The sequence below is a fragment of the Tamandua tetradactyla genome, chromosome 23, assembly GCF_023851605.1.
Source record: "Tamandua tetradactyla isolate mTamTet1 chromosome 23, mTamTet1.pri, whole genome shotgun sequence".
Taxonomy (NCBI): Eukaryota; Metazoa; Chordata; class Mammalia; order Pilosa; family Myrmecophagidae; genus Tamandua; species Tamandua tetradactyla.
The window spans coordinates 54,818,392-54,841,437 of NC_135349.1; the positions used below are offsets into that span (position 1 = coordinate 54,818,392).

Genomic DNA, 23,046 nt, shown 5'->3' on the forward strand with positions numbered 1-23,046 from the left:
TGGCCAGACCATACTCCCCAGGATTTTGGAGGACTTGGTCTTTGTAGCCCACCCTAACCCCAGGGTGCTGCACCAGGAATCCAGGCTGCAGTCCCCACTGCTGCCTGCCACATGGCTGGGGGATAGGGAAGAGTAACCACTGCATGGAGAGTGAAATTCACAGATATTTATGGCATTTTACCAGGTTTTTCCTCCGGTGCTTCCCTGGACGCAGCTCCACTAGACTCCAGAGTTTCACAACACTGATTCAGATAGTTCCCGTCAGTTCAGTACTTGTTTTGGTGGAGGGTCTGATTTCTGTAGGTTCCTACTCCACTATCTTCCCCAATCCTCTGGAATACATGTCTGAAGTATAATCTTTTATTTTAACCCATAAAATATTTTATGAACACTTTCAATTTGACTTTGCCAGAAAGTCATGAAAAATCAGACCAGAAAGAATCACACCACAGAAGTTACAAGGGAAAAAATAAAATAATCAAAATGGCTACAAAGAACTAAGTCCTAAAAAATCACTGGCAAAAAAAAAAAGAAAAACCATGTAAATGGGTTGAGCTGATGTTTAAGGTCTGTGAGCCTCTTGATGTTGTTCCATGGACTCCTGGCAGGAGCCAGCTCCTCTCAGCCCTCCCCCAGTCAGAGTCTCAATGGCATAAGCCAGTTCTGACCCTGGAGGGTGACGACTCCTTTGGCAAAGACCATAACTTGTAAGCAAAATGCTCACGAGTCCCTTATTTAATAAGGCAAAAGCTTTTTAAAATATTATGAAAGCTTTATTCCTAAATGTGTGTAGTTAACCAAAACTTGCCAAATGAAGCTTTCTGCTAAAATGTTACAAACTAAAACTATGATATGTTTCTATTTGATTAAACAAATTTAAATTATAACAAGTCAAATACTGGTTATAAACTAAGTACTATCTATTTGTAGGACCTGAAAAAACACTCATGTTCTCTTCTGTCTATAAATTATCAATTTCTCTTATTTCTCAGTCCTTATCACCTTCACTCATAGAATTATGCATAAATCTCATTTATAATAATATCCCATTAACGTGGACATCCATGAAATGTACTAACAGCTCATGTGAAGGAAATAGATGTTTCCTCTGCATTATCTCCAGCAAAAATCCAAGGAATGAGAACCATGTACATGAGAGGGAGCAGGAAATAAACCAACAGAGGACAGCAAAGTGATTTGTTATTTTAAAGGACTGTCACAAACCTTAAAGGAGTTACTAGCTCTGAGTTAAAATTACCCAGTTTACTCCACTAATAATCTGAAACTCACTCGAAAGTGCCAATTTTAAATCCTGGTCTAAACAAGTCAGCCCTCTTCTGCTCCAGACTGCCAGGTGGCAGAATCGGCCGTGGGTCTGCAGGGTCTTGCAGGCAACCCGGCGGCACTCACCTGTGGATGATGCCCTTGCCATGCAAGTACTCCAGAGCAGACACGATCTCAGCTGTGTAAAACCGAGTGCAGGTCTCATCGAAGGAACCGATTTTGCGAATGTATTTAAGTAGTTCTCCATTTTTGGCATAACTAAGGCCAAAATCTTGAGTAATGCAAAGTTAAGAAAGAGTATAAAATTGTTTTTTAAACTAACCTAAACAGCCCCCGCCCCCTTTTTTAATTAACCAAAAACAGAAGGTGTTTGTAGTCAGATCAGCTGCAATTGGTCTAACTCAAATCCCAGGTACTGAAATGACCTACCCCAGGACCAGTCTCCAGACACTAGTGAAGGGGTTTCTCACCAAGAAAACAAGGACCCAGTCCCTGAAAAAGCACAAGACCTCAGCTCAGATGGTCCCCCTGGACTGCACTATCTCAGAGGGCGTGCCTGCCTCAAGGAAAGGGAACCACTGGAGGCCAAAGTCAAGGCTGCTCCCCTAAGTGCGGCACTGATGACTCCTGGGCTGGCTTCACAGGCAGAAAGGACAGCTCCCTCGGGGAGGGGCACATCCTCCTTCATAATCCTGCCACTAATGTGCAGTGAGCCCCACCATGTGCTGGGCTAAGAATCCATTCCAGTACACACTCCTTAAATGAATGTTCTGCTCCACATTCACAAGTGACAGTTTTGGTAAGAGAAGAGACATTTCATTAACTTCTCACTGCAACTTGTAGGCCAGCGCTGGTTCCAAAGCTGAGGACCAGTCACCCGTCCCTCAGGCACCATCACGCTGTAAATCATTTGTATCCTTTTTCCACAAAGGGTGTGAGATTAGTAGGTTAATAGGTCCCAGACATCTGTGCCTACTATAAACGGGAATCTATAGGTTCTGTGCCCCTCCCTGGCTGCCAGGACTCAATGACCTGGCCGGGCCTCTCATCAGGGGCTCTTGAGGGACAAGAAGTGGTGGCCTGGTACTCAGACTGGCTGGCTAGCTCAGTTCTGTTCCTCAGGTGTTGTCATCTCTCTGAGGAAGGAGGCTGAAGCTGCAGTGCAAGTGGACAATGCCCAAAAAAGGACTGGAACAGCAACCAACCCTGCCAGAAGCTGCTCCTTGTCCTGCCCTGTCTCTGGCCATCCAAGCCCTTCTAGCTCAGACAATTTTAAATAGAAGCCTGAAACAAAACTCAAGCCTCTCCTTACTTGTAGGGAACACGAAGAGTCTGGGCCTGTCCCCTTCCCTGCCTTGCCCAGCCCATGCTGCAGGGCATTTGTGTCCTCTTTGCCACTGGCCTGCAAGTAGTGACAGCCTGAAGGGCACCAGCCACTTGGGCTTTCTGCTCTGGCCCACACCTGTCCCCACACAGCTCTTGGGCAGATGGCCCCAGCTGTGCCCACCAGAGCCTTGCTAGTTCAGAATCCCATCCGCCCAGGAGCCTGCAGGCCCATGGGTAGGGCTTGGCCACAGCCAGGGTGGGGAGCAGCTTCTCGCCTCTTCCGGCTTCTCAGGCTTGACCCCTTATCTGGTACTCACTGGGTTCCTGTTTCCTGCATAAGGGACACTTCTGGTTCTCTGCTCGGCTGTGGAGCTCAGGTGACTGTCAGGTTTTAAATGTTTAGGATCACTGCTCCACAGACTCCCAGGTTTTCTCCGACCACAGAAGTACTCTCACATCCTAAGCATGTTTTCCTCCTCCCTCAGTCAAGCCAATGCTCCAGGGCTGAGGAGCCCAGTCCCGGCAGAGAACCCAGCAGGTAGTGAGCCCAATACCACACTTCATAGAGGACAAACCTTGGCCCCTAAAGGTTAGCCAAGTTCTTCAAGGTCACATGCCAACAAAGCACAAGACCAGAGCCCAGATTCCTGACCCAGTGTGGTAGTTTCCCCAGGCAGTGAGAGTGGACATGATGAAGGGCAGCAAGTGCTTCAAGACCGGGCCTGGCAGGAGGGGAGGAAGGGCACTGGCCAGCCGATGACAGAACCAGAATCTCCTTGGCTTTCACATGTGCCAGAGAGGGCGGTACCCCGACAAAGCCAGCTCTGGTTACCACGCCAGCACGGCAGCTGAGCGTGGTGGGGACCGCTTACCTTCCTGGGTATGGCTCACCTTCCTGAACCCAATGAAGCTGGACTGCAGAAGGCAGAAGGGCTGTTGGCACTCCTGTTCCATCAGCCTGGGAGGTTCCCCAACCTTCCTCAATCTGCTGCAGGCCTGCCCCATGCTCTGCCGGGCCCTCACCTGCCCTGAGGTGGGTTCACCCCTGCGGTCACTCCCAGACAGCAATAGGTAAATGTTGTCCAGGACAGCAGGACAAACTGCTCCCCGCTCCACAAGTGTAACTGTGGTGTTCACGGTTGGGCTTTTCTTCCTTAACACAACGCAGGCCATCAGGATTTGGAGTGGGGCAGGAGGCCTGGGTCTCATTCCTGCTGGAGGTGAGCAGCCCATACAGTCTTCTTGGCCTTAGGAATCTGACTTAAAAATCAAAGGTGGCATATATCACTGGACGAAGAACCTGAAATCCATCCGCCACGCATTTTAAGCTGACCAAGCCCACTGGAAAATGAGAATGCAAGATTGCTCTTGCCTAGACTCCAAGCTGCCTGATCTACTAGACGTGAACTTGCAAGAAGACAAAACCAAGTATGAGGTTCTGCCAGAGCCTCACCAGAACAGAACACGCACCCACAGGCTCTTCAGGGCGTTCAGGGCCAGAGAGTCCTAGGGCTCAGAGGTGTGGCTGTGTGATTCCTTGGGAGGCATAAGGAAGGAGAGTCCGGGGGCTAGCCTGGAAGGTGAGAGGCTCAGAAGGTGGAGTGGCCCCTCTGGTTTTTTAGAGGTCACTTACAGCTGCTTTATGAGAGGTAGGGACAGAAGAGGGAGACACATAGGAACAGAGATGGACATAAGGAGTAATACTGGAACCAGGGGGAGATGAGAGCAGCTATGGGCCTGGAGGCAAACATTCTATAAGAGCTGAAAACAGACAGAGCCTTCCCCCAGCCCCTCCCCCACCCTCAGCTACCAGACCTCCCTCCTCCTTTCAGGCAAAGCCTGAAGACGGGAAGACGGGATCTCTGCACTGCTTCCACTTCCCTGCTGCCCATCTGTGACAAAATCACAACTTCCATGGGCCAGGTTCATTTACTGGGCCATCCTGCAACAGCTGGCTAGGGTGGCTGCATGCTCCACTGAAAACCACCTCGTTGCATTGACTCAAAGCCTCCAGCCTTCTGCTTCCCTGGTGACACCAATTCCCATCTTCCGGGTTGGGCTGCCCTCCTCGTCCCAACCTCAGGCCTCCAGCCTCACCCTAACTCAGCCCCGACTAGGGGTCTCAGCTACTCCACTGACAGATTCTGCTGTGCACACCTGCCATGGCAGTTCTCCTTGGCCCTCCACAGTGAGGGCTACCAGATGGGGTGAGGCCAACTCAGCACCTGCCCCAGCCTAGTCTTCTACCCTGTCTCCTCCAGCTAAGTACTGACAGTACCACACCCAGGCAAACACTGAAGGCAAACACCCACAAAAGAGGCATCTGGACTCCCCTCCCGCACCTGGTTCTGTCTGCAGGCACTACTGCCACTCCCACCTGGCCATCTAAACTGGTCTGCACACAGCCACTCCTCTCTACACGGCAATACAGAGTCAGACACAACCCCCAACTACCCACTCAAAACCCTCCCTGGATTCCATCACACTCAGAAGAAAATCCAGACCCTCACAACCCATCCCAGGCCTGTAGGGCTCCCCTCACCCAGCATGGCCCTGCTTCCCTTTGGAACAGCCCCACACATACTCTGCCCAGGGCCGCCTCCACTAAGCAGCCTTCCCTGACCACCTGAGTCAAAAGAGGCCGTCATTACAACTACCAGGGAGCCCCTCAGCTTGCCTTCCAAGGAGCACATCCCGCTGTCTGAGAGTACATAAAATGCTGAATGACTGCACTGGGTATAACACACTCCACTCAGCTAAGCTCCAGGAGGGCAGAGGCATCGCGACACCTACCAGCTGCTCCCCAGATATGGCACTCAACAGGTATTTCTAAAAAAACAGATTTGGGTGGCATCTGAGAGAGCCAGACAATGGTGTTACAAGTGGAAGCAGGATCAAGCACGGTTTTTGCTCAGAGGGGAGGGGAAGGAGAGCTGGAAGGGAGGAGAGGGGTCAGGCCTACCCTGGCTGGAGTGGGAAAGGCAAGCCCTCAGCAGGGACTTAGACTAGCTTTGAGGGTGGCAGGCTCAGGGGAGGGGGCTCCTCTGAGATTTAAAGGGAGATGGGAGGGAAGGGGGATGGGAGGAAAAGGACCGACTCAAAGGCTGAGGAAACCTGACTGGACAGCCCAACTTCTCTCCTGGCCAAGCAGAAGCTAAGATCGTCTGCTGGGAGGAAGGACAGAGCAGCTGAGCAAAGGGAGACAGAGGGAAGGGGCTGGGGACCTCAGGGGAACTGGCAGGACTGGCAGCGCAACAGGCAAGACCAAAGGCAAGCAGGACTACACAGGGTGATGGCACCCTGCCAGTTTGATGTGCAGCCCACGGTGCCCCCATCTCCGATTCCTAAGCAAAAGCTTTAAAAAAAAAAAAAGACACTGCTCCAGGGATTCCATGTGAAATCAGGAGCAGGTTGTCGAAAGAAGCAAAAGGCAACCCAGCATGCAGCCTCTGCTGGAGACTCTTTGGACAGTCCTGGAGAGTGAGAGGAACTGAGGGGTCAGAAATACCACCAAGCGAAGGGAAAGCCAAAGGGCGCCTGGAGCTGAGCATCCTCGGGGATGGGTTTGGGCTCCGGGGCTCACTTTCTGGACCGCTCGACCAGCAGATGACTTTGGGAAAGATTTCCTCTCCAATCAAACCCCATACACCCTGGCCAAAGAGGGCAGATGTACCAATGCGTCCCTTTCATGTACCCTCTGATGCTCAAGAGGTATTCCTCCTCACTCTCTGATCCCTGCTTCATCTGAGCCCAAGAGACCTAAAAGAAACGAGGGAATGTTGCCTAGCAACATCTCACGAGGAGGATTAGCAACCATCAAGCTAAAATAATAAAGAACAATCCTTAGAAAGGACTGTATCAATGACAACCTTAACAAATTTCTTTGCTGATGTCCTTTCAAAATAACATCCAGTTTCAGTGAGCCTGTACTGTGCTTGTGGCGCTCCCTTACTGCCTCTTGGAATGTCAGTAATCCAAGGGGTTACATGTATTTAGAATATTCCACTTAAGAGCACAAACAAAATGATAAGGGTAATCTGATGTGCTTTCAGATGCTTGGAGCGTTCAAAGGATACACAGCTTTTCGTCATCCTGAAACGTGAAGTACAATTTAACAAAGAAGGGGTGATCCAGGCGTGACATCACATCTCGCTCCCGGGTTACATACGGGACCTTGTTCTCTTTTATAATGTGCCGTTTCTCTAGAATTTTAACTTAACATGAAAAACAAATGAGTTAATAAAGTTGGAAACAGTTGAAAAAATTTTCAACACCCTAATGACATAACTTGTAAGTGTAACTAATACAAACTAAAGTTCTTCGGAAACCAGACATCCCACCTTCGGGTACACATCGTCTTCGAGGTCTCTGAGACCACCCGGACTCTCCAGACCACCCATTAGCAGGCGCCACGACGAGGACCACCCTCCCTGCACCTCCCATCCAGAGCTCCTGGGGACTGTTACTCACTAGCATATTCTCTGGAGGTTGCCAGTTCCCGGGCCAGGACAACCTAGTTGGGGAAGAAAAGGGTCAAGGAGAAAAAAAGCACACAATGGAGCGGGCACGGGGCTGGGCAACTCACTCAGCCCAGTCACATGGTCTCCCCTCCCCCCACCAAAGTTTTACAATTATACTCGAGTAGTTTTGGTCCTTTACTAACACCAAGCACAGCTGAATACCAATGCCCATGTTAGTGTGCTCTAACAGTTAGGGGTGATTTTCATCTCAATTGTTTTCATAAGTTTCTTGAGTAGCTGCCAATAGTCGTCATGATGCAGTGAAAGTATAAATTCCGGAACATTCTGGCCTAATGAAACCTTCTAAAGATTAGGAAGAAGTAAATAATACCACCATGGGGATACTGGAAATTTATTCAAAAAATAACTTCAAGAAGATATCCTTCCAGTACAGGTTCACTTCAAAAAAAAAAAGCCATCCCAAACCTGGACATTTTCAAATAAGTCTTACCCTTGTTCATCTGATGATACTGTCAGATACTGTGAATATTATCATGGCTACAAAGGGCACAGGAAATCAAACACCACTGCCTGCCCAGAGGACACCTCCTGGGAGTGCCCTCTCCTTAAATGCCACAAGCCCTGCCCAAAGGGCTGCGCCACCTCCACAGGGCTCCTTCCAACTTCCTCCTAGTCTCTCTGTGGCACACCTGAATCTGGCGTTCAAATTCCATGTGAGGGACAGAAGAAAGCCCCAGGTTGCACCCTACCACATGGAAAGACCTGGCAGAACAGGAGTCTCCCACTCTGAAACAGCTGATGCACCAAGCCTGGAGATGTGCTGGAGGCAGCTCTGTCATTGGAAGCACAGACCCTGCCAGTCGAGGTGAGGATCAGGAGAGCCAGCCAGAACCTGCCCCAGCTCAGGAAGATATGCAGCCTGATGGGAAAACCATCAGAAGGCCACACGGCCAGGCTCACCTTCATCAAGTGAGGCAGACTCGTGGGCCTGGTGAGAGCAGACAGGAGGCCTGCAGCAGCCCTCAAGTGCACTGGGAAGGCCACACATGAACCGCCAAGCAGGCATCAAACAGGACGAGGTGGCATGACAGACACTTGAGTGAAAAGAGCTCAAAGTCTCTTTCCAGAGGAATATGCCATGGACCAATAACAGTAGCTGGGGGAAGGAGGGGACAGACTTAGCATTGCATGTGCAAAAATGGAAGAAATTATGTTACAGAGTACTAGTACTTAACAGAATCTTCTGTGAACAAGATATTTATGTAATCTTTGTTGTGTGAATTCAGCATTTCATAAGCAGGTTTCTCTACAGGGGCAGGGCAGGCCGTGTGTGCCCGTGTTCCCCAGGCTGGCATCAGGGCTGGGCGCCGTCACTGTCCTCAGGGAGTCCCCGTGCACACCAAGTGAAGGCCCTGCCCCGACTACTAACTGCCCCAGAAATTGTTTATTCCCTCCTCCCCCACCCCAAAATCTAACCCTAATGGTCTCTGTTTCAGGAAGAGTACAGAAGAGCTGAAGGTATCACACCTCAGGTTAGACCCAGGACTGTAGGGCTCCAACCTGCATGAGGAATAGGCCCCAGCTCACCCCACTTTCCTGGGCAACCCCCCCCCCCCCCGACCAGTGTAGGGCCTCCAAAAGGGCTCAGCAAGGACAAGAATCTGCTGCGGCTTTCTATGTCACAAGTATGTGGCTCAGAAAGGACCATGCCTGCTTTCTACCCATGTGGAGATCACAAATAATCCCTCACACCCTAGTCAAGCTGGATGTCTGATACAGTAAAACTTAGGAAAAGGAGAACTCTTCTTCTTTCCTTGGGCTATTGTGAATAATTGTGCAAAATGTCCAAGGTTCTCTTTAAAATAGTTTCTTCTTTCTGAAAGGATTTGGTAGTGAGTACCAGAACTATGGGGCATGTCCTCATAGTTTAAGGTTCTTATCATGAGGTCACAGTTCTTTCACAATTTAAACAAAAGTTGCCAATAAAAAAATTTTAATTAAAAATTTCAGTGGAGCAAAAGTTGACACTAAGCCCCGCCTCAATCAAGATGGCAGAATGAGATGCTTCAGAGCCCCTGTCTCCCCACAGCAGCTTTGAAAACCAGCAAGAACTAGCAAAAAACATCTTTCTCAAAGCTCTAGGAAGCAATTGAAGGTCCCAGTTCCAGTGGGAGTAGAGTCACCCTCATGCACATTCTGAGGCAGGAATGTCTGGCCCCATCTGTCAGGGGGTGGCCTGGGGGGTTCTCTATCCAGAACTTGCCCTGTGTGGAGAAGGTAGCCCCTAGGTTCTCCTGCAGATGCTGCAGAAGGGCAGTCAAGTTATGATGCCTGGGGCAGGGGGCTGCTGGCTGTGAACACAGGGCAGGGCTAAGGAAACTGTTTCCAAGGAAAGACGGGCCATTTATATCTGCGTAAAGGAGAGAATTCCTAGGGCCACACTCACATACTCAAGACAAACATATGTGGACAAAGGACCTGCAAGGCCCCTATGCACTGGCCTGGAGCCAGCCTCTACATTCACTGGATAAGCTCTGAAGGGGAACGCTCACACAGGTCAATCTGCAAAGGCAGGGAAAAGGGTTTAATTCTTCCCTTCTTCTTCTGTGGTTGTTTGCTCCTGGAATTCAAGGAAAGCTCCAGCTTAACACTGGCTGGTTACAAGCTTAAGGATCAGAAGCCTCAGAGTCTAAATTCCAGTGATAACACATAAAAATATCAAAATGTCCCAGTTTCAGCAAAAAGTTACAAAACATGAAGAAACAGGATATGATGGCCCAGGCAAAGGAGAAGATTAAAGCATTAGAAACTACCAATGAAGAGGACCAGACCCAGAACACATCAGAGGTTTTTTTTTAAATGGTGCTAGATATGCTCAAAGAACTAAAGGAAAACATGAACAAAGAACTAAAGGAAAGTAGGAAAATGATATATGAAAGCAAAAAGAATAACAAAATAGTGGGGGTGCAAGGGTAGTTCAGTGGTAGAATTCTCATCTGCCATGCAGGACACCTGGGTTCAATTTCTGGCCCAGGCACTTTCCAAAAAAACAAACAAGCAAGCAAGCAAACCAACAAACAAAAAACAAACAAAATCACAACACATGGTGCTGCAATAACGGGCTACTCACATGGAGAAAGAATGAAATGTGATCCTGCCATATAGCAAATTTAAAAAAAGAACAGCAAAATAGAGATGGAAATTATGAAAAAGAACCAAACACGGCTGAAAACCACAGTAACCAAAATTCAAAACTCCTTAGAGGGGTTCAATAGCAAACTGGAGCCGGAAGAAGAAAAGAATTAGTGAATTTGAAAATAAGACAATTGAAATCATCCAGTTGAGCGGAAAGGGGAAGGAATGAAGGAAAGTACACAGGGCTTGAGGAACTTGCAGGACACCTTCAGAGTACCAGCATATGCACTGTGGGAGCCTCTGAAGAGAAGAAACAGAGAAAGGGGCAGAGAGAATATTCAAAGAAGTAATGGCTGAAAACAGCCGAAATTTAATGAAAAACATCAATATACATATTCAAGACACTTCAACAAACTCCAAGCAGGATAATCTCAAATAGAACCATGCCACAGCATATTATAATCAAATGCCAAAAATAGAGAAAATTCTGAAAGCCACACAAGATAAGCAATACATATGAACAAGGGAGCCTCAGTAAAATTAGATGTCAATTCCTCCTTGGAAACCATGGAGGTAAGAAGGCAGCAGGAAGATAAATTTAAAGTGCTTAAAGCCAAAAATTGTCAACCAAGAATTCTATATCTGGCAAAACTGTCTTTCAAGAATGAGGGCAACTGATAAATCCCAGTGTGATTTGAACAGTGAATAAAAAAGTATTTGCAAAGTCTCCTTTGGGGAATGGTGAGAAAGGGGGAAAATTCAACTTTCCCAAGTTGTATTCTTGATATTCTCACAAGCAGTGTGGACAACCAAAGCTATAGGCTGGGCCCCCAATCTTGGGGTTTGTTCATATGAACCTTAACCCCACAAAGGATAGGTCAAGCCTACTTAAAACTAGGCCTACAAGGCTATTGGGGGGCTTCCGGGTCAAGATGGCGGCTTAACAACATGCGCATTTTAGTTCGTTCTCCAGAACAACTACTAAATAACCAGAAACAGTACAGAACAGCTCCCGGAGCCACGACAGTGATCAGACACACAGCGTACCCCACTCTGGACCGGCTGCAAGCACCCCCCAGAACTGTGAGTTCCCAAAGCTGTGGCAGCCAGCGCCCCTCCCCCACAGGCCACTTCCCAGAGGGGAAAGGAAAGGACTTTACCAGCAGCAGGGACTGGGCACAATCAAACGCCAATTGTGGAACTAATTAACAAAATCTGACTACTAAAAATAGGCTCCCAGCTTAGGTGAACCTGATCAAAGCAGAGGTTGCTCTTTTTTACCCCAGAGCCAAGGGGGCAGGACTGACAGAAAAAGGGGGGAAAAAAAAAAGAAGGAAACAGAGGTTTTTGTGGCTGTGTATCTACAAAGGCTTGACTACCTCTGGATACAGCGGCAGGACTTTTCAGGCTGCAACTGCCCCAGGCATAGGCAGAAGTGAGTTCTTTTGGGGGCTTGTCTGGAGACTGTGCCTTCCCCAGGGGAGGGGTGAAGCCCCACCCAGGTGGAATCCCTCCATCAAGGAATTCAGACACCAGAGCTTGGTAATTTGAAGCCATTAAAACCAGCCTACAACCTCTCCTCTGTCTCCACCACGCCCCTAGCAGGGAGAGTCTGCCAAAGTTAAAGGTACCACATCATCTTATGCTGGTGGGACTTGCAGTCAGACAAGCGCCACACACAGGGCAGGATAAGAAAAACAGAGTCCAGAGACTTCACAGGAAAGTCTTTCAACCTGCTGGGTCTCATGCTCAGGGAAAACCGATGCAGGTGACTCTTTCCTCCTGATAGGAGGCCAGTTTGGTCTGGGAAAATCCGGCTGGGGTCTATAATAATAAAGTAGACCCTCCTAAGGGTGTGTGTGTGGGGGGGGGGAAGGCACCATACAAGCAAGGCAAGAAACAAGAAAACAAGAACTGAAAAATTCTCCTCTGTTAAACAAAATTTAAGCTAAAGGTCCAGATAAAGCTGAACTGCATGTCAAAGAACAGAGAGACAACAAATTCATCCAGCAAGAAAACCCTAGATAAAAGAAGTGAAAGCAATCTCCAGAATAAACTAATTAAGGTAATTAAATGCCTAGACACCAGCAAAAAAAATAACAAATCACACTAGGAAAACTGAAGATATGGCCCAGTCAAAGGAACAAACCAACAATTCAAATGACATACAGGAGCTGAAACAATTAATTCAGAATGTACAAACAGACATGGAAAACCTCATCAAATACCAAATCAATGAACTGAGGGAGGATATAAAGAAGGCAAGGAAAGAACAAAAAGAAGAAACTGAAAGTCTGAAAAAACAAATCACAGAACTTATGGGAATGAAAGACACAGTAGAAGAGATGAAAAAAACAATGGAAACCTACAATGGTAGATTTTGAGAGACAAGAACATAGGATTTCTGAACTGGAGGATGGAACATCTAAAATTCGACAAGAAACAGAAACTACACGAAAAATATGAGCCGGGACTCAGGGAATTTAAAGACAATATGAAGCGCAAGAATATACGTGTTGTGGGTGTCCCAGAAGGAGAAGAGAAGGGAAAAGGAGGAAAAAAACTAATGGAGGAAATTATCACTGAAAATTTCCCAACTCTTACGAAAGACTTAAAATTGCAGATCCAAGAAGTGCAGCGTACCCCAAAGAGAATAGATTCAAATAGACATAATCCAAGACATTTACTAATCAGAATGTCAGAGGTCAAAGAGAAAGACAGGATCTTGAAAGCAGCAAGAGAAAAGCAACCCATCACATACAAGGAAGCCCAATAAGACTATGCGCAGATCTCTCAGCAGAAACCATGGAGGCAAGAAGACAGTGGGATAATATATTTAAATTATTAAAAGAGAAAAACTGCCAACCAAGAATTCTATATCCAGCAAAATTGTCCTTCAAAAATGAGGGAGAAATTAAAATATTTTCAGACAAAAAAATCACTGAGAGAATTTGTGACCAAGAGACCAGCTCTGCAAGAAATACTAAAGGGAGCACTAGAGACAGATATGAAGACAGAAGAGAGAGGTGTGGAGAAGAGTGTAGAAAGGAAGACTATGCGTAAAGGTAAAAGAAGGAAAATTAGACAGGACATATAAAATCCAGAAGGCAAAATAGTAGAAGAAAGTACTACCCATGCAGTAATAACACTGAATGTTAATGGATTGAACTCTCCAATCAAAAGACATAGTCTGGCAGAATGGATTAAAAAACAGGACCCATCTATATGCTGTCTCTACTCAAAGGACAAGAGGCCAAGGATACAAATGGACATTTACACACCAATGTTTATAGCAGCATTATTAACAATTACCAAGAGATGGAAACAGCCAAAATGTCCATCAACAGACAGTTGACTAAACAAACTGTGACATTTACATAAGATGGAATATTATGCAGCTGTAAGACAGAATAAAGTTATGAAGTATGTAACAACATGAATGGACCTTAAGGACATTATGCTGAGTGTGATTAGCCAGAAACAAAGGGACAAATACAGTATGGTCTCACTGATATGAACTGACATTAGTGAATAAACTTGGAATATTTCTTTGGTAACAGAGACCATCAGGAGATAGAAATAGGGTAAGATATTGGGTAACTGGAGCTGAAGGAATACAGATTGTGCAACAGGACTGAATATAAAAACTCAGAAATGGACAGCACAATATTACCTAACTGTATGTAATACAATTATGTTAAAACACTGAATGAAGCTGCATATGAGAATGATAGAGGGAGGAGGGCTGGGGCATGAATGAAATCACAAAGAAAGATAGATGATAAAGATTGAGATGGTGTAATCTAGGAATGCCTAGAGTGTGTAATGATAGTGACTAAATGTACAAATTAAAAAAATGTTTTTGTATGAGGAAGAACAAAAGAATATCATTACCGCAGGTTGCTGAAAATAGATGGTACTTAATATTTTAAAATTTCAACTTATGTGTGAGACTAAAGCAAAAAATGTTTATTTGGTACAAATCTATACTTTGACTTGTGCATCTCCTAATATAAATTATGTAGATAGTTGATTGAACACCTTAAGTACATGGAACTTTGTATAGGACATGAGATTTTGTTGGTTTGTCCAGGTGATGCCCTGATGAATTCCAGAGCAATTTGATCAGTGAGTGGAAAAGTATTTGCAAAGTCCCCTTCGGGGAATGGTGAGAACAGGGGAAAACTCAACTTTCCCAAGTTGAATTCCTGACATTCTCACAAGCAGTGTGGACAACCAAAGCTATAGGCTGAGCCCCCAGTCTTGGGGTTTGTTCATATGAAACTTAACCACACAGGGGATAGGTCAAGCCTACTTCAAATTAAGCCTAAGAGTCACCCCCAAGAGAACCTCTTTTGTTGCTCAGATGTGGCCTCTCTCTCCAGCCAACACAGCAAGCAGACTCACCACCCTCCCCCTGTCTATACGGGACATGACTACCAGGGGTATGGATCTTCCTGGCAGCGTGGGACAGAAATCCCAGAATGAGCTGAGATTCAGCTTCAAGGGATTGAGAAAAACTCTAGAATGAGCTGAGACCCAGCATCAAGGGATTGAGAAAACCTTTTCGACCAAAAGGGGGAAGAGTGAAATGAGACAAAGTGTCAATGGCTGAGAGATTCCAAACAGAGTTGAGAGGTTATCCTGGAGATTAATCTTATGCATTAAGTAGATATCACCTTGTTATCCAAGATGTAATGGAGAGGCTGGAGGGAACTGCCTGAAAATGCAGAGCTGTGTTCCAGTAGCCATGTTTCTTGATGATGATTATATAATGATATAGCTTTCACAAGGTGACTGTGTGATTGTGAAAACCTTGTGTCTGATGCTCCTTTTATCTACCTTGTCAACAGATGCGAGGAACATATGGAGTAAAAATAAATAATAGGGGGAACAAATGTTAAAATAGACTTAGTTTGAAATGCTAGTGATCAATGAAAGGGATCAGTAAGGGGTATGGCGTGTAAAATTTTTTTTTTCTGTTTATTTTTCTGTTGTCTTTTTATTTCTTTTTTGGAATTGATGCTAATGTTCTGGGAAAAGATCATGATGGTGAATATGCAACTATGTGATGATATTGTGAATTGCTGAGTGTATGTGTTGGGAATATTCGTTCCTTGTAATTTTTTTTAACTAATAAAAAATTAAAAAAAAACATAAAAAAACTAGGCCTAAAAGTCACCCCCAAGAGAACCTCTTTTGTTGCTCAGATGTAGCCTCTCTCTTCAGCCAACACAACAAGCAAAATCGGCACCCTCCCCCTGTCTACATGGGACATGACTCCCAGGGGTATAGACCTTCCTGGCAACATGGGACAGAAATCCTAGAATGAGCTGAGACTCAGCATCAAGGGACTGAGAAAACCTTCTCGACCAAAAGGGGGAAGAGAGAAATGAGACTATTTTAAAATAAAGTGTCAATGGCTGAGAGATTCCAAACAGAGTCCAGAGGTTATCTTGGAGGTTATTCTTATGCATTAAGTAGATATCACCTTGTTATTCGAGATATAATGGAGAGGCTGGAGGGAACTGCCTGAAAATATAGAGCTGTGTTCCAGAAGCCATGTTTCTTGAAGATGATTGAATAATGATATAGCTTTCACAATGTGACTGTGTGATTGTGAAAACCTCATGTCTGATGCTCCTTTTATCTACCTTGTCAACAGATGAGTAGAACATATGGAATACAAATATATAATAGGGGGAACAAATGTTAAAACAAATTTAGAGTGAAATGCTGGTGATCAGTGAGGGGGAGGGATGGGGAGTATGGTATGTACGAATTTTTTTCTGTTTTCTTTTTATTTCTTTTTCTGAATTGATGCAAATGTTCCAAGAAATGATCATGATGATGAATATGCAACTATGTGATGATATTGTGAATTACTGATTATATATGTAGAATGGAATGATGAAAAGTTAAGAATGTTAAAAAAAAAAAAAAGGAATGAAGTTCTGATACAGCCTACAAAAAAGTAAAAAAATGAGGGCAAGATTATTCCCAAATAAACAAAAGTTGAGGGACTTCATCACCACTTGACCAACTCTACAAGAAACTAAGGGAGTTCTGCAGATTGAAAGAAAAGGACAACGGACAATAGACTGAAGCCAGATGAACAAAGAAAGCTCTCCAGTAAAGATGACATAAGTAAATATAAACACCAATATTACTGTATTTTTGGTAACCCAGTTTTATACCTCCTACAGAATCTAAAAGGTAAATGCATAAAATGTAATCATAAACAAGTGGCTTTAGACTCATAACATATAAACCTGTAATTTGTTACTAGAACTACATAAAGGTGGGAGGATGGAGAGGTATAGAACACTGTGTTTGCATAATACTGAAGTTATACTGATATCAATGTACATGAGAGTGTTTTAGTTTGAAGATGTTAAATGTAAGCCCATGGTAACTACAAGGAAAATACTGGAGAATATTCAGGGATGGAGAGGTATAGAAACATTGTGTTTGTATAACACTGAAGTCAAGTTGGTATCAAAGCAAATGAGAACATTTTAGCTTTAAGATGTTAAATGTAAGTGCATGGTAACTACAGGGAAAATACTGGAGAATATGCAAGCTCACAGAGATAGAGTACAGGTTGCCGGGGTGGGGAGACAGGAGGGATGGGGAGTTAATGCATCATGAGTGTAGGGTTTCTGCTTGGGAGATGGGAAAGTTTTAGTAATGGAAGGTGGTGAAGGTACCACAACATCATGAATGTGACTAATGCCGGTGAATGGCATGCTTGAGGGTGGTTGGGATGGGAAAGTTTATGTTGTATAAATGTTTCCACAAAAAGAAAGGAAGGGAGGGAGGGAAGGAGAGAGGAAGAGCAACTAAAGAGACAACAACAAATAAACACAATACATGATCCTGGATGGGGGTCTAACAAGGAAGGAGAGAAAGCTAAAATGGACATTATTGGACATGAGAAAAATGGAATAGAGACTATAAACTTTATATTAACATTAAATTTCTTGAACTTGATAACTGTACTTAAAGTGATTACGTAAGTGAATACCCTTGTTCTTAGGAAATGTACATGGTAGGAGTAAGTGTTCAAGGAGTACGATGTATGTAAACTACACTCAAGTGCTCAGAAAACAGACTGATAAATAAATAGGTGGAAAGATAGAATGACGTGGCAAATGTGGCAAAATATTAAAATTGGTGGGCCTGGGTATCTGTGGGTAGCAGGGTGAAAGTATTTCAAATTTAAAAATTAACCCTAAAACAAGCTGTTGAGCACATGGGTATACTATGTTTACTGAATTACTTCATAAATGTAAAAAAGGTAAACAAATTTCAAATGTTTCCTCACAAGCACCCCGCATGAAAGGCTGGCTGTTCAGGAACCCTCTCTCGGAGCGTGGGCCTCCAGGACCACACATGCACCCTGTTAGGGTGCTGGCTGGGGGCTAGCTGGCAGTGCAGGTGACATAGAACTTTCACTCAGGTCACAGAAAGAACTGACATGAGTGTGATGCAACAGGGTGGTACAGTGCTCTGCTGGGGAGACCAAGGGCCCGGGGAGCAGAGGCTCCAGGCAGCGCCATGGCCCCTAGCAGGCCGGTGATGCCTCTGGAGCAGCATCAAGGGTGCATACTTCTTTAAATATTCACACACCCACACACACTGAAAAAGATGAATAAGGTCATGAAACGTGACCCAAAAACTACAGAAAGACCAACTTCTGCCCTCAGGGACAAAATTGCTCCCTAGGCCCCCGCAACTGGATACGAACACAGAACCCAACCTGCGCTCGCCTTGTGAGAATGAAAACTAACTGCATAAACGCCACAGAACCGAGAGACACTGAAGGCTTTCATCTACAAAATCATGGTTTAGCTCACTGAACCAAACTCCCCATGAGACCAGGGAACACAACCCGGAGTGGCTCTAGACTCTATCACAAGGGGCACTGGTTCAGGAAGGGCTTCAGACCCCCTCCCAGGAAGAAGACCACGTGTGTGTCAGGGTTTTCTAGCATAAAGCCCCATGGAAGGTCAGTTGCCCCAAGGAAAATACGCTCACTCTAAAATCAACAGCAGCAGATACTCACTGTTGAAAAAGAGCCTTCACCAAGAATTTTCCCAAACTTGAAGTCTTCAGGCCGTTTCTTCCGAGGCTGTGGCAGCGGCTGGGCAGCGTGCTGTAAGGAGTTCGCAGTTGGCCTGGACTCAGCCGTGGCACTATCCATGGTGGGGCCCTGCCTGCTCCCACCGGGGGGCGTGGCAGGGGCGGTGCCAGAGCCAGCCTGGTTCCTCACCATTGATGGGGACGGGCAGGAGCAGATCACCACGCTGGACTGAGCAGGAACGGCATCATACTGTGCACAGAAGGGGAGAGAGGCAAGGTTCAAAGCGGTGCACTTTTTCTAAAGCCATCTCATCCCACCTTGGTTTCAAACAAACCCTGAACACAGGATAGGCCTCCTGACAACCTGCTCATGCCACGGCCTGTTGCCTCCTCTCCCAAGGGTTCTTCATTGCCATTGCCGCAAATCCTCACCCACCTCACCCAACATGCCCCACTAGATGCCCAGCCCCATGGATTCCACTGGGCTATCCCTCATCTCCACATTCACCCACCAGACACACACCCCATCCCTTCTCCCTCTTCCCTGCACACACCTCCAGTCAAACTCTCTGTCCTACAGCCACATGGCCTTTCCGCTAGGGCGCAGTTTAAACGCCATCAGCAACCAACCCCTGTCCACAGCAGAAGCCAGCAGAAGCATGGGCCCTGCCAGGCCCCGTTTTGTCTACATCTTCACCCACACTTGGTCAAGGCTGGACACACAAAAGGCACTCAAACAGAACTCACAAATTGACTGGCCTGAGAATGTAGCCCAGAACTGAACAGATATGTAACCTGGTGGTCTTCAAACAGAAGTAGAAATGTTTCTACTTTTCTAGAAACATTTAGAAATGGAAAGAAAAATCGAAATCGCCAACCACACAAAAATAGTCAAAAAATATATATTTTCAAGCAAGTCATTACTTGATTGATTTAAAATCTGAAAAATAATTTTAGAGCCAAACTGCTCACTACAATCCAAAATAACTACGAACCAAGAGTTACAGATTTTTACATTATAAAAAAGTTGTTCAACACAATCCCTATCAAAATTCCAGGTGACATTTGTGCAGACATTGACAAGTTGGTCCTAAAATTCATACAAAAATTAAAAGGACCCAGAATAATCTAAACAATCTTGAAAAAGGAGCACAAAATTGGAGAACTCACACTTCTTGACTTCAACATTTACTACAAAGCAATGGCCATCAAGAAACTGTGACGCAGGCGGGCCACAGTGGCTCAGCAGGTAAGAATGCTCGCCTGCCATGCCAGAGGACCTGGGTTCGATTCCCAGTGCCTGCCCATGTAAAAAAAAAAAAAAAAAGAAAAGAAACTGTGACGCTGGCAAAAGGACAGACATATAGATCGATGGAATAGAATTGGGAGTTCAGAAATAAAACTTACCATTTATCGCCAGCTGATTTTCAACAAGAATACCAAAATCATTCAATGAGGAAAGAATAGTCTTTTCAACAAATAGTGCTGATATCCATGTGTAAAAGAATAAAGTTAGATGCCATGATGGTTTGAAGTTGTACATACCCCAGGAAAACATGTTCTTAAATCTAATCCATTCCTGTGGATATAAACCTATTGTAGGTAGGAAATTTTGATGAAGCCACTTCAGTTACGAAGACCCAACTCAGTCAGGATGGGTCTTAATCCTATGACTGAAGTCCTTTATGTGGACTGAATTCAGACAGAGAGAAAGACAGGAAACTAGTGGCTGGACATCAGCAGAACCCAGAAGAGAAGAGAGAGACCAGAGGAAGCCACCAGGATGCCTGCCATATCACAGAGGAGCCAATGGTCGCTGGCAGTCAGCCCCAGGACACCGGAACTCAGGGAGCATCATACTCTACTCATAACACCTTGATTTGGGTCTTCTTTTAGCCTCAGAACCATAAACTGATAAATTCCCATGCTTCGACCCAACCTATTTCATAGCATCTGCTTGAGTGGCCTAGGAAAGTGAAACAGACCTTACCTTATACCACACAAAAATAAACCTAATGGATGAAAGACCTAAATATAAGAGCTAATACCATAAGACTCTTAAAATGAAAGAAAAAATAGATAAATCAGACATCATCAAAATTAAACTTTCAGAAAGAAAAGGAAATGTTTTCATATAGATGTGGTGAAGGCATGTCTATATACTTAGGTTGGATTGTATGACATGTGACTAAAACTGCTTAAAAATGAAAAAAAATTAAACTTATGTGCTTCAAAGGGCACCATCAAGAAAGTGAAAATATGACTCACAATATGGGAAGAAAAAAAAGCCTGCATATCATATATCTAATAAGATATACATAAAGAACTCTTACAACAATGAAAAGATATACAACCCAATTTAAAAAAATGGGCAGGGCTGGCAGGAGAGCAGGGCATGGGAGTTACTGCCTAGTGGGTACAGAGTTGCTGTTTGATAACAGACAGTAGATAGTAGACAGTAGATGAGAGGACAAGCTCATAAACATACTAAAACCAACGAACTATATACGTTAAATGGGTGAGTTGTATAATATGGAATTATAGTCAATAAACTGCTGTAAGATAATCGTATCATAAATGCCCATGTTCATTTTATATATAAGAACTCATGCAACCATCAAGACTTTTGGTAAAGAAATGGGCAAAGGATAGTGCCAAAATAACTCAAGTAACCAAGAGATGAAAATGTGTGTAAGATTTAAAGACAAATGAAAGCAAGCAGAGACAGCACCACACACTTCACTTTCAATTATTCAAAGAGGTGGAGGAGGTGTGAATAAACAGATAAGAGTAATGATTAAATATGTGCATTATACACAGAGACACCCAATGGTAGCAAGAGTATAATGGAAGGAGTACATGCATATAACTGCAGCTGGCACTACCAACCATGTGACTATAAACATGTTTTTGGAAAGCAGTTTGGCACTGTCCACAAAGTGGCTACAGAACTACTACAGAACAGTTGTCAATAAGACACATAAGAGAAGATGGTAAAATTACATTTAAAAGTTCGATGGACATTAAGAAAGGATTAGGAAGTGTCAAAGTTAAATCGGAAGTACTTAAGTTGAACCCACAACCATAAAGGAAAATCTCTTTTCCAGCTGTGACACTGCAACAGCAATGCCAGGAGCCATCCGCCACCAGACCACACAACACTAGGAAAGGTATTCCTGACAGCCCAATTTTGTTTTTTTTTATACTATTTCTCCATTAAAAGCGTACAGGACAGCACTTTGGAGGTACTTACCTCCAAATTTTGGAACAGAAATAAAAACCAGTATGGTCTTGAAACACCCCTTGTGTGTGTGTGCAAACCAGGATGTCCCCACCCCTTTTGTAGAGGTGGTAAGAGGGTAGAGAAGCCAACCCTGAAGCTCTCAGAGGTCACTTTGTGACCCCTAAACACTGAGAGCAGATCCATAAGAACAGCTAATCAACATAAGCTGAAATTGCACAAAGCCATGAGTCTATAAAAACTTTACTGATTTTATAATATAAAAGCAGGGTGTTTTGTTTTGCTAATGTTGCCAGAACACAATATACCAGAAATGGACTGGCTTTTATAAAGAGGATTTAGTAAGATATAAGTTCCAATTCAAAGGACGTGGAAATGTCCACACTAAGGCACCAACAAGACGATACCTTCTTGGAGGAAAGGCAGCATCCAGGTTCCCCTGTTACATGAGAAGGCACATGGCGACATCTGCTGTCCTTCTCTCCCAGCTTCTGGTTTCAAACAGCTCTCAGCTCATGTGTCCAGTGGCTTTCACTCTAAGGGTCTGTGGTTCCTCACTAAGCATCTCCAAACATCTGTGTCTTGATTTCATTTCTCTGTTCTCTGTGTCGGCTCTCCAAACATTGACAAATGTCTACTTCTCTACTCTCTGCATGGGTTCTAATCTCTTTTTCTTTCTATGAGCTCTTTTAAAACTCCAGTAAAGTAAGACCCACCTTGAATGTGCAGGGTCACATTTCCAGCTAATCAAAAGGTCCCACCCACAACTCGCTGGGTCACATCTCCAGGGAAACAACCTAATCAAACAATCCCACCCTACCATGGGTCTGCCACCACAAGACTAGATTAGGATTAAGATAACATGGCGACTTGAGTAGGGCATGAGATTTTGTCTTGAGTAGGGCACAAGATTTTATAGGTTTATCCAGAGTGATGCCCCTATAAATCCCAGAGTGATTTCAACAGTGAATAAAAAAGTATTTGCAAAGTCCCCTGGGGGGAATGGTAAGAAAGGGGGAAAATTCAACTTCCCCAAGTGGAGAATTCTTGATATTCTCACAAGCAGTGGGGACAACCAAAGCAATAGGCCAAGCCCCCAATCTTGGGGTTTGTTCATATGAAACTTAACCCTGAAAAGGATAGGCTAAAACTACTCAAAATTAGGCCTAAAAGTCACCCCCAAGAGAACCTCTTTTGTTGCTCAGATGTGGTCTCTCTCTCTCAGCCAACAGGACAAGTAAACTCACTGCCCTCCCCTTCTCTACGTGGGACATGACTCCCAGGGGTGTGGACCTTCCCAGCAACGTGGGACAGATATGCTACAATGAGCTGGGACTCAGCATCTAAGGACTGAGAAAACCTTCTCGACCAAAAGGGGGAAGAGCGAAACGAGACAAAATAAAGTGTCAATGGCTGAGAGATTCCAAACAGAGTCGAGAGGTTATCCTGGAGGTTATCCTTATGCATTAAGTAGATATCACCTTGTTAGTCAAG

The 23,046-nt window shown here is 44.8% G+C and overlaps 1 protein-coding gene across 10 annotated transcripts in view; it reads right to left on the minus strand.

Annotated features, from left to right (window-relative positions):
* The window catches only part of PDPK1 (3-phosphoinositide dependent protein kinase 1), a 118,705-nt gene that overhangs the window by 45,839 nt on the left and 49,820 nt on the right, over nt 1-23,046 (minus strand). For 6 of the 10 annotated variants that reach the window (XM_077142083.1, XM_077142084.1, XM_077142082.1 and 3 more), the window contains 4 exons: nt 18,295-18,561; nt 7,081-7,123; nt 6,687-6,824; nt 1,411-1,555 (listed from right to left, as the gene is read on the minus strand). In XM_077142083.1, coding sequence (XP_076998198.1) covers nt 1,411-1,555; nt 6,687-6,824; nt 7,081-7,123; nt 18,295-18,504 — 536 coding nt within the window. In that variant the 5' untranslated portion in view covers nt 18,505-18,561. Of the gene's footprint in view, nt 1-1,410; nt 1,556-6,686; nt 6,825-7,080; nt 7,124-8,051; nt 8,654-18,294; nt 18,562-23,046 lie in introns of those variants that run through there. The other 4 variants (XM_077142089.1, XM_077142086.1, XM_077142088.1 and 1 more) reach the window with 2 other exon arrangements.